We start from the raw sequence: 17,116 nt of genomic DNA on the forward strand, positions 1-17,116 counted from the left end.
GGTGAGTGGCATGATCTTTTTTTTAAGACTTTATTTTCATATTTTTAGTAATGGTACAAACTTAGACGGTACACAAAGAGCCCCACCCAACGCCAAGTCAATCGTGTCAAGTACAAAATCACATTAAGTGGCATTACATAGTTTAGACATAATTGAACATGTACATAATGCAGGGTGATCCTCTTAGCATGCCAATATCTCATAATTATAACACATTCGCATTTGGAAGTCCCATAAGCATGGCCTGGTAGAGTCCAGCAACGTCCAGCCGCAGCTTTACAACGTTATTAGCACAGCAATATGCATAACAAAAGTTGGTATATTTGGACAATAACAATCCTACATTCTGTTCGTGGGCTCTGATCATAACATTACCCCTGCGGACAAGCATGACATTGCCCCGAATATGTCATCTACACATGCGACCATAGACTCAAATCAATACTTAGCAGGGCATATACAGGGGGGGGAGAGGGGATATACTTAGTCCTCAGTGTCAGACCGCGCCGGCAGCTGTAGGTAATACTTTAACAGGGCCCATATGTCAGGTCATTTATCCATTCTTTGAATTTAGGCGCTCGCCCTCTACCCATCTACAAGCCACTCTCCGTTTAACCATAAGTAGCGCCAGCGCCACATATTTGCGATGAGTTGCCTGAATTGGTTCAACATAGCCTAATAGTGCCAGGACTGGGGATGGTTTTAGTTCAGTATTGATCATCTTAGACAGGGCCTCGAAAACATGCAACCAATATGTATGTACTCCCTCACAGTTCCATGCTAGGTGTAAGAAGTCGGTTCCTGGGGCACTACATCTAGCACAGGTGTCAGAGTCACATAGCTGGTAGCGGTGCAGCCGCACAGGTGTGTAATACAGCCTATGTAGGAATTTATAATGTATGATCCTAAATCTACTGCTAGAGGAAATGCGTTCAGTCTGTTGCGTGCAAAAGTCCCATTGTCTATCCGTCAATGCTACGCCCAATTCCGTATCCCACTTGGCTCTAGCCGCCGGGCTCGGCAACTCCCTCAGTGTATGTGTTGTTTTGTAAATTGTCGACACTCATTTTTTGGACGTTGCACCATGGAGTATTCGGTGCAATGGTGCGAACGTAAGGGGTTCAGCGGGGAAGTCAGGTGTAACTGACCTGAGGCCTTGGCGAAGTCGAAGATATAAGAAAGTGTCAAGAGGTGTACGCTGTAAGCCCTGAAATAGATGGTCAATTGTGCGGAATGTCCCTTCATGATATAGGTCTCCCCATGTTTTAACCTGCGTGCGTTCAGCCAACCTGAGGAATTTGGTTTCTTGTAGAAGAGGCATATCTGGGTGATACGTCAGTGGCAAGAGAGGTGAGTACAGCAGAGACGCATTCAAGCTGTGGCCTAGTTGGGCCCAGGCATTGACCGTGTTCATCACAGTTGTCGGGGTTTTGTCCCTGCCAGGGGACGGGTCATATATTGCCCCTTCAATAGGAACCGGATGGGCAAGCCAGTGTTCCGCCGCTATCTGAGGCATGTATCTAGGCGGGTACATCCAATAAAAAGCGTAATGCGCCTGGGCACTATAATAGTACATCTCAAAATCCGGGATCCCAAAGCCTCCCTGTATATACGGTCTGGTGAGTACATCCCATCTGAGTCTAGGTATTTTACCGCCCCACACTAAACAAGACAACTCAGATAGTAACTGTTGGAAGAAGTACTTCCCGGGGAAAAAAGGAATATTCAGAAACAAATAGAGTAACTGTGGTAGTACTACCATCTTAATTATGGATGCTCTGCCCGCCATAGAGAGTGGCAGGGTAACCCATCGTGTAATGGCCTCTGATATACGGACCAGGGTCGTCCCATAGTTTAGCCGCATTAGTGCATCCCTGTCTTTGGATATGTGGATCCCCAAATACTTAAAGTCGTCCTCACACTGAGTGGCATGATCTTCATTGAGAATGTCACTTGCACATGGCATTTAGGGGTGCAGCTTGGTGCCACCACGGTATCTCAATAGCACTATCTTTCTTATCAATGAACCTAAGCAGGGGATCTATGTATATAGTCTTTCTCTACTAAAGTTTAGATATTAAACAATGCCATTTGAACTCCTCTATAATATGACCTTTTTCACAATATAATTGACTCTTTCTATGTCTATATAACTCACATTCATATAATATCATTGACAATCTCGGAATAAATTATACTGCGCATTTTCACAAATGCAATTACATTTCCTCTCTCTCTATCAAATTGAATCATTCAAGCCTAGGTTAACTTTTCAGTTTTGTAGACAACAATTTAAATGAATATGTCCTTGGTGACATGTCATAAAAGACTGTTCTCATTTGCTTTCTCTTTGAGAAATGCATGTTCATAGGAATTTATGAACGCTATACACCTGTTTTTATTATTTACCATAAACAGACATCCACAATAATTCCACAGATATTTGTAAAAATGTGAGTTGAGGTGGCCCTTTATAATGCAAAAAAGGTGGTCTTTTTCTAAGAGGACTGTTTCATATTCCTAGATTGTCCTGCTCTGTAGACTATTAAGCTCTAATTCTAAAATGACATATTGCTACATATTTAAATAGGCAGTTTTTATGGTATGCATTTGTTATTTAATCAATAATATCACCTAGTGTTTTTGTTCTGTTAGGCACTACTTGAATGTTAGCTCTTTCTGACATTAGTGCCGTTCTCCTCACCACTGGCAATAACAAGCATTGGCATAGCCAATAGGTCTCCCTTTTGGGACCTTATAAGTATTTAGTTATGCAGCACAATATCCTTGGTGCAACAACATTAACTGTTGCATGGTTAAAAACGTATAAGGTCCCAAAGGCAAGACCAATTGGCTATGCCAATGCTTTTTTTCCTAAAAAATCATTAGCTGCTAGTGGAAGGGCATTCAAATGCGATTTACGTCAAACCAAGGCGCGAGACTGAGCGCAAAATGCTTCTTCGTGCGTTACCCTTAGTCTTATCAGATCATTGTAGCAGCCAAGTGGCAACTCTGCATATGCTCTTAGTTTTATTTAACCTCCATTTAATATCATCAATCATCAGCCGACTTGGCTAGCTGAGAACCGCGTTCCTTTCCAAGCCCATTTTTGACACCAGGGGATATTCGTATGAAATGGGTCTATACTACGAAAGTGAGTCTAAAGGTATTTTTGTTTCCATTTCTCCAGAACGGGGCCTCATTACCTGAGCGAGTGCCAGGCGAGCTGAGGCCACTCCAAGGCAAATTGTGGGTGAGTGATTATTTAACAAAACAATGAATGAGCAATGTCTCGTTGGCTGTCATATGTCTTTATCATAATAGGTTGCTTTCATCTGTTACATTGTGTGTCTGTATACACTATTTTCTTTTTAGGAGAGGAGTTTTCACTACCATGACTTCCGAACCTACCATTGACTACACCGCCAGATGGTAGGACATTTATGCATGGTATGTAGTCCTCACTACACTTTGGTCACAGTTGCAGTTGCATAGGTTCTGAAGAAAGCCATTTTTTTGGCTGAAACATGTCGACCAGTTAACCTACCATCAGGATAGTAGTATTTGTTTAAACACTATCTACACTCTGTTTTTAACTTTGTCATCATGGTGACCGTCATAATAAAATTCATTCTTAGGCACCATGTTAGTCAATTTTAACACATCACTTTTTCTACCAGCACATATTTTTTGAGCACTGCAACTTTTTTTTCCCACAGCCCTTGATACAAATACTCTATGGCTTTCCATCACTGGTGGATCCGATACTAGGGTTCACTCACGATACCAATAGTGAGTAACCTAGTGGATACCAGCTTGCACTTCAAAATCCCAGATGATGAAGTTCCGCCTATGGGTGGGCTGATGGGTTTTCTACCTTTTTCTCTTCTCACTCTTTAGTCTTCACACACACCCTCCATGAGAAAGCAGACACTTTCTAGCCCATTTAGACCAGTAGCACCCCCTTTTTGTGTTTGTTGTAAGTAAGATTAGGGGATAGGGTGCACTCAGGTCATTAAACCTTTCTCCCCTTTAGACCCTCCTCCACGTTGTGTTTTTTGTTGATAACAGAACAAACGCAGCAGCCGCTAGGTGCCGCTCAGTCGCGGGAGGCCACTGCAATAAAAATCCATAACAGTCTCAAAACCAAGAGCGTCGGTCTCACTCCAGGAGAGAACTCCTATTGAGGAGAAATCAATAGCGGGTGAGCGCTCCGAGCAGTCAGCATTCACACTTACTAGGATTTGAGGGGCAGCTTTTGAAGGGACAGGCCACACCGGGGGCAGCTACAGTTGGAACAAGTGAGAGGACGCAAATGCGGTGGGTAAAAGCAGGAGTGAGGCACTTGCTGGAGCGAGGAACGGTGAGGAGAAACCTCAGATGAAAGCAGCAACAACCCCTGCATCCGACCAAACAGAGAGAAGAAAACTTAGCATACAGCACCACTCCCCAGAGAGGTGTAAGGACACCTCCGGCGCCACCCATGCAGAACACTGCACATGATTGGCTCCCTGATACGTTTAATCACACCACCAGTGACGTCTTAAGGAGGCCACGCCCCATGTGACTCCAGGTAGAGTATACGCAGAAGCCACTGGAGGAAAGTTAGTCTCAGATGCGATAAACCCAGCAGCCGCTGAGGCCGCTCAGTCATGGGAGGCCATTCAGATAAAATTCAGGATTAGTCAGTCTCAAAACAAAGAGCTTCAGTCTCACTCCAGGAGAGAACTATTAAAGAGCAATCAAGAGCGGGGGAGCACTCCGGGTAGAGTCAGCATTCACACCGACTTGGATTTGGGGGGGCTGCTACAGTGGAAACAAGTGAGGGGACGTACCTCCCGTTACAGGACTAACCGTCCACTTATGAAAACGAACAGAATGTAATTTTGACACTGAATTATACTTTGCGCCTGTCCTGAAAATTTCAAAGAAAGTTTGAAAAGAATTATTTAAGTGCCTTTGAATAAACGCGAGATTCGCTGCAAAATTGTCAATTTTCCCCACTACACTTGTAATGTTGGCTTCACTTCTTACAGGTTGCATACTGCAATATGGAGAAGGAAGCCATTCCTAGGCTCTTTTGCATACCCATAATGCCATGGTGTGCAATTTCTACATTGGGCTAGTTTATTCTGTTCAATTGTGCTCCTCCTGTAAGTTGGGGGTGGCAAGCACAGAGTCCACGGACAGTGAGCCTTTGTTATCAAAGTCACCCTCGGTGTAAAATCTTTCTATATGAGACCTATATAAAGCGCGCGGGAGTGAATAATCGTAATTTGCCAGCAGCACATTATAGCATTTTGAGTTTCCTCTCGCAGCTGTCGAGGGACAACATTGTGCAGATGGAAATTGCATTAATGCATGCCTAAAGCCGCTGTTTTTTAAACAAGACTTGCAGCCGCGAACAACAGGAGTTGTGTGCGCGAATGTGGAAAGTGAAACTGATCATGGTCCATCCAGATGGCGCCTCGGACAGAGTGCATGAAGCTGATGAAGTGGGAGAAGGGAGGGGGTTGGGGAAGGGGATTCACGTGAGAAAGCCAGATGGTAGCTGTGCACGTCGTACGCGCTTGTGCGCGTAACAGCAAGCTGGTGGCCGGCAAAAGCCAGTAGTAGCACTTTGAAAACCGGCATACTAAATGTCTCGCCAGAGCAGCGCATGCGCTGGCTCAGGCGAGACCTAAAAACCAGCTATGTCCATACTAAGAGCCGGCAGGATTCTTGAACTCCATCTCTTCATCCCATCCGTGCACAATTACAACTCATCTCTGAGCTGTAACCCCTTAGGCATCACTACTGTTATGTGAAGATGGCAATGGCTTACTCTTTTACCTATACACCAACGGCACAGAGCCATATCTATGCATCACCAACAAAAAACACATTACAAGGCTCTTTACATCTAACTGTATGACGTTTGAGATATGGTAGGCTCAGTCTTTTCTGATAATAAGTGGAAACAAACTTGAACATCAAAGAAAAAACAACTTTCCTGTGCACTAGAATCTATTCTTTCTACACTCAACATCCTACGAGCCCCTATTCTGATGAATTTCCCCTTCTATCCCCAGAGAACCACCAAGAGGTAGTTGGTACCAGTATCAAGTCCCAACTTGACAGTGCCAACTCCCTTTACCTCTGTCTGTCAAACACTATAGCGCCCGCTGTCTCTGTAAAGTATACGCTTATAATGGGATGGGAGGTACAAATAGCAAAAAGAGTGGCACTTTTTAGTGGCCCGTTCACTTTCTTTCAGTACCCCGCTCACTTGTGTCCTTATGTACCGCCCTCCCCCTTCTTCTCAACTCTTTCTTCCGAGCTTCCAAGACTTGGTGGCCACCCTAGTAGTATCCATCGTGGTACTAGGGGACTTCAACTTTTGGCCCTCTGACCCGGCCGAATGTTCAACATCAAAAGAGTTCTCGGAGTCTCTCCGCTCCCTCAACTTTGTCCCCGCTGTTCACGCCCCAACCCATAGCCAGGGCCACATCCTTGATCAGATCTGGTCCCTTAATTGCCCGGTAACTTCGCTGTCTATCTCCCCCTGCACTTGGTCCGATCACTTCCTCATCTCTTTTTCCCTATCCCTCAGCCCAGCCCTTAAGCCCTCCCTCCCAAAAACTTCTGGGCGCGCTCATGGAACCGTGTGGATGTGGCCTCCCTGTCTGCCACACTCTCCGCATCCAGCCCGGATCTTCACGGGTTGCCATCTCTCGGACGAGCGGACTCCATCAACGCATGGTTGCGAGCAGGCTGCGACTCAGTCGCCCCCTTAAGGCGGATATCATCCAGGAGCTCCAACGACGCAAATCGCTGCTTCAACGAGGAACTGAAGGTTCAAAAACTTAACGTCCGCCGGGCGGAACGCTCCTGGCGGCGAGACTACTGCCCGATCCTTAGAAACCAGTACATCACCCTCTCGGCCTTGTACAAAAAGTCTATTTTGGCAACCAAGAACGCCTACTTCTCCTCCAAAATCCTAACCGCCGATAATCGGCCCAGAGAAATCTTCGCTATTGTGCACGACCTCGCATACTCCGACAGGGCCACCCTTAAACCCTCCCCCTCCCAGCACCTCTGTGACTCCCTCAATTCTTTCTTTCTTGACAAAATCGCCACTATCAAAGCTAACAGCCCCCCTCCCCCTCCTTTGTTAGCCCCCAGTGTCCTCCAGTCGCAGCACGCCTCGACTCCATCCCTCTTCTTACAGAAGATTCTTTCCTCTCTCTTCTGCCTTTGGTCAAGTCCGGTTCCCCTCTAGACCCTTGCCCAGCACACATCCTGAAACAGATCTACTCTGCCTGTGTTTTGCCACCCCTCACCCTTCTTAATAGCTCACTATCACAGGGCAGTGTCATTTCACCTCATAAATCGGCCGTTATCCTACCCATCCTCAAAAAACCTGGCGCTGACCCCTCGGTTCCTATTAACTATCGCCCCATCTCACTCTTACCCTTTTTGGCGAAGGTACTGGAACGCCATGTAACCAGAACACTGAGTACCTTCGTGGAGGAGAACAGGGTTTTAGCCACCCGGCAGGCTGGTTTCCGCACCGCACACTCCACGGAGTCCGTGGTATTATCGGTCCTTGACAACCTCAGAGAGGGTATGGACACCAACCATCCTCAGGCCCTGGTCCTCCTCGATCTCTCCGCCGATTTTGACACGGTTGATCATGCCATCTTACTTTCCCGTGTCAGAGCGGCGGGAATCAAAGGTTCGGCCTTGGTCTGGCTGTCCTCCTTCCTGCGCGACCGCACCCAAGCAGTGCGATTGGGTGACTTTTCGGCGGACTTCCGTGCGGTTCAATGCGGGGTTCCCCAGGGTTCCTCCCTTTCCCCTCCGGTATTTAATTTGTATATCGCCCCTCTCATCTTCGCCCTCCAACAGCTGGAGGCCTCCGTCTACAACTATGCGGATGACCTCCAGCTTATTTTTTCCCTATCTTCTTCCCCCGAGTCAATATCCAATTTCCAGTCTGTCATGACCTTCATCCAGGACTGGATGAATCACAACCACCTGAAGTTAAACCCCGACAAAACGGAGTTGGTGCTGACAGGTGGTTGTTCCAGTCCCTGGTCTTCTCTCTTCTGGCCCCCCTCCTTAGGTCCCCCCCCCCGACTCCTTCTTCCTCTGTAAAAACTCTTGGATTCAAACTGAATGACCAACTCTCCCTTCATTCCCAAGTCAGCTCTGTTGTATCCTCATCCTTTCTCTCCCTCCGTACTATCGGCAAAGTCTCTCGGTTTTTCTCTCCCTCCGCACTCAAACTCATAGTCCTGGCGATGGTTACCTCCCGCCTGGATTACAGCAATGCCCTCTACTGTGGCATGCCCGCGTACAACGTGCGACGTCTCCAGCTGGTCCAGAACTAGGCGGCCCGCCTGGTTTTCAATTTGTCCAAATCACACCATGTCACGCCCCTCCTCAAGTCCCTACACAGGCTCCCCATACAGGAACGAGCCCAGTTCAAGCTGGGCTGCATCATCTTCAATGCCCGGTCCGGTTCAGCCCCTGCTTTTATCACTTCCGAAATTCACACCTATGTTCCTCCCAGGGAGCTACGCTCCTCTACCCAACAACTGCTCGTAGTTCCCCGCTTTAAACGCAAAAAATGGGGAGGCTCCAAATTCTCCACACTCGCTCCTGCTTTCTGGAACTCCCTCCCGGCGCACCTGAGATCCTGCCGCCAGTACACACTCTTCCGTAAGGCACTGAAAACCTTTCTTTTTACACAAGCCTTCTCACCATAAAGCCCCTTTTTGTGTTCCTGTCTTTCTGCCCCTCAGGGTTTTAGTACTTTACAGCGCCATGAAACCGCTCGGTGTACGCGCGCTTAAGAAATATTTTAAACTCAAACTCAAACTCAAAATGTCCTTGTACTACAAAACAAATATTCTGAAATCACTTCATAAGTTTCGCATGAGCACCAGATTTACCCCCTAAAGTATCAAAATCATTTTCAAATGCCTACTGGAAATACCATCACTATATGCCTCTGCCACCAGATACAACCTAGAACCCTTGGTGAAATACGGTCATCCTCAAAACATTATTTTTTGGCACCCACCAAATATGCTTCAGCTAAAAAGAAAGGCCATTAACATGGAACCTGCTCCAGGTGACCATCAAGACCACATACAACCATTGTGCCTCCAATACAAATATAACAATGAACTTTTCTCAATCAGACTTACTTTAACCAGAGAGAACCTACTGATGCAAATCGTTCTGCAGAGTCATGCTATACAGGGTCAAGTTGTCATTTTCAAGCATGTTAACCTTATCTGCTTTTACATCTATAATTGGTATCTTGAAACTGGTGGGATACGATGACTGAAAACAGTTTGGCTTTCTTTTATAATTTATATCAAGCTAATTTAAGGGACTTTTCTTAAAACTGAACCTTGTTATGGCAGTTTAAATTTATAGAACTGTTTCACACTAACTCTCCGAAAAAATATCAAAGAATTCCTGTTCAGGAAATAATTTGGGCAACGGGTACCCTTATCAAATTAATAAGCAAATCACAGTTAGGTCCCAACACAGTTCTAAGAAAAATTCTACTCAACTCCTGGCAGCTGTGGAAAAATCAGCAGGCAATTCCAAAGAGAAATGTGTGCTACTACAACTTGCATAGTAGTACCAATGGTATTAGAAAATAACAACACCAAAACAATCAATTGTGAAAGTTTTAAGGCAAAAAGTAGCATGAAACCACGAAGTATCAATTCAAAGGCCAGTTCACGGTTAGTCAGGACCTAGTTGCGATTTAAGTTTGAGTGGGATGTAGTGGATGTCCGGTAAGATGAGCAGACACCGATTGAAGTTTGCACCTTTGGAGTTTGCCCAGTTTTTGGAGCTCAAAGTCTTCCAATGGGGTTAGACCCAAAGCTGAGACTGGCGATGGTCACCTCAAAGTCAGGCAGCCATCGTCAAACTCCCACTAAAGCTGTGATTTGATGCTAAAAGCTAGATCAAAGCAGCACAAATCTGGACCACAGCTGTAGAGGTCACTTCACAACTTGAGTAGATTCATCTCCTTGGCCTGGTCAACATGTTTACCTTTGGACTTAATCCGTTTATTTGGGTGGCGGTATCCACCAGTGAGGCATGGCTGGAAGCTTTAGCTAGGCAAGAATCTATGACAGCAGATACCTTTGCTATGAGGTCCCAATCAAACAGTTTTCAGCAGGCCAAAAAGCTCCAAGCAGGACAAACTTGGTTTTCTTGCCCTTCATGATGTTGCCTAAGCACCACGTTCTGGTACCTCACAGGTGAAAAAATTATTAAAATTGGGATGCACCTGGTTTTCTTGTCCACTCCTTGGTGGAACTTAAGGAGCTTGTCCAGGTCTCCTAAAGGTGGAAAATACAAGTTTTCTAATTGGAAAGTTGCTCCTATTCAATGTTGTAGGCCTCAGGTCCTAAGGGCAAGCTTCTAGGAACCAGGTCTCCCTCCAATCAGGGCTCTAAATGGTGAGCTGTGCATTCCCAAACTCATAGGTTCTGCAGTTTGTGTCCATGGAGCAGGTAAGTGGAGGCCGACTGCCTGACCCTTGGAGAACAGTGCCAGTCCCTGTGTACCTATAGGAGGAAGGTATTCTTGGGTATAATACTTCCAGAAGTCAGGCATAGTATTCCGTATTTTCTTTAAAAAAAAATCTTCTCAGATCCAGGAATATTCTGAGGTGGTCCTGGTGAGGTGCCAGTCTTATCCTGCAAACTACCCAGTGGACAGAGTATTCCCTACATCAAGTCATAACTATTTTCCCGTAAACACCCCAGCCTCCTTTACAGGACTTCATCTGTTGGTTTACTGCAAATTGTCCAGGCAGGATTAAAAAAGATTGCCCTTGCCATCCTCCACTTGGATGAGTTCTGGTCTTTCTTCTAGTCATTTCCTCTGTCATGACAGAAACTGGTTTTCCTTTTGTTTGGGATGGATCCATAAAGTCTACGGTGGCCCTGGAACTGAATGGCCGCAGCTTCTGTAGACTCATTTGACATCTCCAAGTCAAAGGAAGATCTGCAAAAGCAGCCCTTTGTCTGTCAACTGTTCTTGCCCGCCTGACATCTGGCTAATCAATGCTAAGTGACCACTTGTTGACAACACCCCTACCATACTGGTGTTCGAGTACAAGCCACTGTCATCCAGTAGCTGTGTTGTTAGCAGCCAGTAGCATGTGTATTATGCCTAAGGATTAGAGCTGCGCCTGATAGTAACTATTTTACTCTCAGGCAGCACAACGTGCACATTCATACTTACTTTTTTACACAATCTATCGAATTTAAGGGATTTTTTAAAGTAAGTGAAAAATAAGTGCTTATCATTGCTCTATAATTTTTCGAGGTAGAGATATGACATTTTTGTTCGCAGGTAGGCCTTCATAGAAAATACAGCTTTACTTATACCTACAAAAAAGGGTTTGGGTAACTGTTCACTGTGTGGAAATACCATTCCCGATGTGTAGCATTCCATATTTATATGATATGGTAAGTGCTATGAGGCCATGTTATTCTAATTGTGTTTCAGGCACCCAGTCTTTTGGGCTTACACGGCACGTTTAGGAGTTACTTAGCTAAAGAAATAAAATTGGTTTTCTAAAGGGCAGACGCACTTTTCTTTACCGAGTTTATCTACAGAGTTTAGTGCTTTTAAACTGCAGTCAAGCCAAAAAAACAATGGGGCTCACTGAAGCCTTATCTTTTCAGCTTTACATATGGGTGGTGTAAATACTCACTTTAGCTCATATAAGAATTCTAACTTCCATGCTATTTGTATATTTCTTACGCTATTTATTATAGCCTTACAGGAAGGTTAAATAAGCACATTGGAATAAAACAATTCTTGGTTTATATTTTAAGGGAGAGCACTGATCCTTTGACTCTGGGTTGCATTGGAATGGCACACACAGTGCTAAAACAGCAGGCCAGTAAAAAACTGAGGGTGGGGGGTTATGATAAAAATGATACGCTTTCTAACACAATGCCTTTTAAACTAAACAACAGTGAATTCATGATCTACTTAGACTTACAACCCAAAGTAATGCGGAGTCCTGTTAGGTAATCCTTGACTTTTAATTGAGATGTCCATTCTCATGTTTGAACGTTAATTAAAAATTATACAAACAATACATATTTCGGTATACATTCAATATATACATTTATTACACATATAACTGTCAGCAATATTTGTCACTAGAAGTTATTTGCTCCACACCTTCCAAGTATCTAAATGTTTCTATTTGTATTCTTATCAGATTTTACCAACAAAATTAATATATTTAATATTGAAAATAGATGAATATATTCTGATAGTCCTGAATATTATTGCTACATTACCAGATGTATGTATTTTGAGTCAAAAATAGAGCAACATCAATGAGGGTGATCACTGCTTCTCTGATTAAAACAATGACATTAGATATCCACAGTTCCACCACTAGTTTACATCAGCAAAGACAAATGAATGAGAAATGTCTTCTCTTAACACCATACTAATGCTTGCTGATTCAGTTAATTTATGGAAATTACATTAATCTATTTTAAAACATGCTCACATGCCTGAACGTTCTCAAAGCCTGTAATCTAAATAAAGGTACAACTAAACATTAAACTCACCCATAAAATGTGAGACGCATAAAGCCAATCCTTTTGCCAAGTGTTACCAGCTCTCCTTGACTGGTGGGGGCTCCATCTAAAAGCACAATTCCAGCTTTCTTCATTGTAGTCAACCACTGCAAGGCATGAGCATCACTTGTCAGAACATCTTGATATGACATGGTAGGCATCTGAAGATCTGATCCCCATAACTGGCACTCTGGAACACAAGGCAATTGACAACATGGGCATACGTTCAATGAAGAGAAAAATTGACAATATAGTTCAACTGGGCAATATTAACCCCTCCGCTGCGCTGAATGTTCTGCGCTGGTACGTTTTCAATGTCAACAAAAATCGCGAGGATACTATAGAAAAGCAAGGTGATTTGCCACTTCACCATGTAAAAGCAAAGCAGTGAATGCTACCTCATGCCAGCGCCACTGAAATTCTTTACAGATTCACAGAAAGTGGCAGACCTCTTTCATGCTCAGAAGCAGCTATAATCATCATTATGCTCACTTTCGCAACATTTTGGATCACATTTGTAATGAAAAGATTAGCAAAAATAATTTTCAGTCATATCTCCAATTGGAGAATTCAACTAAACTTTATATCACTGTACCCAATGATTTCCCCAATGTATCATTTTAAATGTCAAAATGTTTGACTGTTATATTCATTCTCACCATATCTAGGAATAGTGCCACCTATGAAGACATTTACTTGTGTATATATTTTTAATTGGACATTTTCGTACGTGTGTATATATTTTTAATTGATTTTTCAAATAAGCTGATAATGTGAAAAATATGGTCACGCGTCATAAACTGGAATTAAATTCTAACCTCTACCAGTAATCAGCGGAGCAGCAGGATATTACAATTTCTGAGATTTGATTGCATGCCTCATGGGTTTCCTCTTTTAAGGTTTCGCCTAGGCAGCGCATGCGCTGTCTCGACGAGAGATGCTGTATCTAGTATAGCGAGGCAAGCTCCACCTACATTACTTTACAAAAAACAGTGGTCCCTACATGTGGGCAAGATAACATACAAAAAACAATAATCATACACATGATAAGTAGTATGTCTTTTGTCCAGCCAGACAAGAAAATTTATTTTAAATGTTCTGGTTGATAAATTGTATTTTAAGAACCAAAAAAGATAATAAGTGGGCACAGCCGTGACCCACAACAATCAAGACAAAACAACAAAGAAATGGCCAAAAGGGCAAAGCGAAAATCTGTCTGTATACTTGTGGTCAGTGCTACAGACTCAATCTCTTAAACATAACCATACCATTGCATCAAATAATATAGCATTATCATATTGCATATGGGGTTTTTTAGTCAATGACGTTTCGATGCCTTTTTACATTTATGACATCATCATCAGGACAAGAATTATCAACATTATTGTTTTGTACAACAGTTATTAACACAATGCCTATTATCGCATTAATGTTGGTTTCCTAGTAGGTTCAGGAATACTGATGAGTAAACGCTGATAGATGTGCTTTCTTTCACATCAAGTCCAGGGCTTCCATCAGGATTGTATGGATTTGGCAGGAAAGGAGCGTGATGGTTTAATTTGTCCCATCGGACTGCCATATTCGCCATAGCGCTCCGGCCATCACAAATTGAGCCATCACGCTCCTTTCCTGGCAAATCCATACAATCCTGATGGAAGCCCTGGACTTGATGTGAAAGAAAGCACATCTATCAGCGTTTACTCATCAGTATTCCTTTTGTATGTATGTTATCTTGTCCACATGTAGGGACCACTGTTTTTTGTAAATTGATACTGCCCAAGGTCCCTATGGCATATCTTTCGGGTTCCCTTGTCTTTGTGAAAACACCACCTACATTACTGGCATAACTTTGATTGGCTACTATAACAAATTCAGCATTTTGATTGGTTTTCGGCTTTTTTGTCCCGCCTCCTGACTGCCCTGACGTCATTTTTGTACTAACGAGGCTATCAGCCCCTTTACTTACAAAAACATTTTGTTTCCCTCTCTCTCCCCGTTCCCTCCCGCAGTCTGTAACTTCATGTGTCGCAACCACCCCCCCACCTCCTCCTGTTCGTGCCTTCATTGGTACCCGCTTTTCCATTTAAAATGCAATAGGGCTCGGGTAAATCCGAGTCCTATTGCATTTTCAATGTTTGTTTGCGTTGTGATTGGTGGCGTATTTCTCACTCTATGTGTTGCATGCGCGCAATGCCTTGCTTCGTACGCATGCGCATCAAAGCAGTGGCCTTCCTAATTCATGACGGGATGCAGAGACAGCTCAAGCTGCACCCGCCTGACTACACAATGCTTGATGGAAGCAACGTTATTTTCTCCCTAGTTGATTCAGCTCAGTGCCGGGTGAGCGCTGTGGGCTCGCCGTGAGTGTCCCGACTGTGACACCGACAACAGCAGCATGGTGAGTGCTTTTATTTTTCAACCCAGGGTGAATGCTTCATTACGTTCTACCTGCCCCGAGCGAAAGTCTGTCCTGGGAATGCCACGGGCCATGCTCCCAAGGCCTGCCGACATCGTGGGTGGTCAGAGAAGACTCGTTGCACTTGGAGCCTCACCCCTTGGCAGGGAGCGAGGGGTCCTCCTCTTCCTCATCCTCCTCTCACCAGCGCCTGCACTCGCAGAGCCTGCTGAGCTCCATGGCCGCCTCCTCCTCGCTGGCAAAGCAGCGGCTGGAAGTGCACAACATCTCGGACACGTCGAGCCCAGAGGCCGTGGCAGGTAAGCATCCTGGGGCGCTGGGGGGCCTGCATGGGATGCGAGGAGTGCCAAGCGCACCCCACAGCCCTGCAGGAATGAAGCTCTGCTGAAGGGCAGGCCTGATGTCAGGCATGGGCTAAGATGAAAAGGGCACGAACAAGCTTGGCATGCAGTATTATTTTGTGTGCTTCTGGTATATTGGGAAAAGAAACTGCTCATCGATTTATTACAAAAGCACAATCTGCTGTACAAGATGGTAGGGCATGAGGTGATATGTGTTTCAAAAACAAGTTGTGCACCCTTGACGCGATGGGAGAGAAATACAAGGTTCTTGTTCTTCATTTAAAGGAAATATTTGAAAAGAACCAAAAGGCTTTGCTTTAACACTAGGTCGCATACAAATAAGGATAACTGCACTACGTAGACATATTAAGTCCCCAAATAAATGTGTGTACTTCACAAAAGAGTAAGTATGGGCGAAATTTGCGAATTCGCGGTCCGCGAATTCATGCGAAATGACCAAAAAAATCCACGAGTTCGCAAATTTTCCCGCGAAATCGCGGATTTTTGTGCCATTTGCACAAATATCTTACCAAGTGTGCCTGTAACTTTGCCAGCGCGCCAAAAGGCGCCGAGGTCCCTTGAGTGAGCTGGCCATTGTAGTGGGGACGGGCGGGAAGACGTTTCATACCGCTAGTGTGTGGTGGACGGGGCCAAACGGGCGGTGCTTCTATGCAAGTTCACATGCATCTTATTTATAAAGGGTCAGAGACCGAGCAGAGCAGCAGATGAGGAGAAGGCAGCCCCCTAGTCACAGGAGCTACACGGGGATGGCGCTCGTGAAACTCATGGATGCAAAAATACATTTGGCACAGGACCCCAGAATCCTTCAGATGTCAAAGATAGCTCTGCTGCGCGTGTTGGTACAAAGCCATTCTGATCCTGCTCAGTGGGTTCAGGCGCATGCAGCTGCTGCTGCTGGACAATGTCCCATCTCATACTAAACTGCCCCGTACAGGCATATGCTGGCGCTGGGTGCAGTGGCATGCGGGTGCTCCACGCCTGGTACATGCGCATACCGGTGCCAGGGGGGACACGTGTGTATTGGTGCTGTGTATCAAGTTATGACTTTACATTTTGACTGCACCAGACGGTGGTACCACCTACACAGATCAGGAGCATCCAGGCACCAGACTTCATGGGGCAAGAGCATAATGGTGCTGTGCGGTACGGGTATATATGTACTGGGGGCAGGGTGGCACTTAGCACAATGTGTGCTCACACCCAGAGGGCTCCCAGGCACCTGAGCACGAATGATTTTCACACTCAGAGGGCTCCGGGGCAGTTCAGCAGCACGGGGGCTCACACCCACTGGGCCCCGGGGCAGTTCAGTAGCGCGTGGGCTCACAACCCCTGGGCAGCTCAGCAGCGAGGGGGCTCACACCCACAGGGCTCCAGGGCAGTTTAGCAGCGCCACCCTCAGGTTCATCACTGCCACCCTCTGGTTCATCACTGCCAACCTCTGGTTCACCACTGCCACCCTCTGGTTCATCACTGTCACCCTCTGGTACATCACTGTCACCCTCTGGTTCATCACAGCACCCTCTGGTTCACCACTGCCACCCTCTGGTTCATCACTCTCACCCTCTGGTTCATCACTGCAACCCTCTGGTTCATCACAGCCCCCTCTGGTTCACCACTGCCACCCTCTGGTTCATCACTGCCACCCTCTGGTTTATCACTGTCACCCTCTGATTCATCACTGCCACCCTCTGGTTCACCACTGCCAC

At 45.3% G+C, this 17,116-nt stretch overlaps 1 protein-coding gene across 1 annotated transcript in view; it reads right to left on the reverse strand.

Annotated features, from left to right (window-relative positions):
• Nucleotides 1-17,116, reverse strand: part of BBOX1 (gamma-butyrobetaine hydroxylase 1) — a 607,727-nt gene that overhangs the window by 217,675 nt on the left and 372,936 nt on the right. The window contains exon 4 of the mRNA XM_078684208.1: nucleotides 12,624-12,822. Within this exon, the coding sequence (XP_078540334.1) occupies nucleotides 12,624-12,822 (199 nt within the window). The remainder of the gene's footprint in view (nucleotides 1-12,623; nucleotides 12,823-17,116) is intronic.

The sequence above is a fragment of the Lissotriton helveticus genome, chromosome 3_2 (genome assembly GCF_964261635.1).
Source record: "Lissotriton helveticus chromosome 3_2, aLisHel1.1, whole genome shotgun sequence".
In the NCBI taxonomy this organism is placed as follows: domain Eukaryota; kingdom Metazoa; phylum Chordata; class Amphibia; order Caudata; family Salamandridae; genus Lissotriton; species Lissotriton helveticus.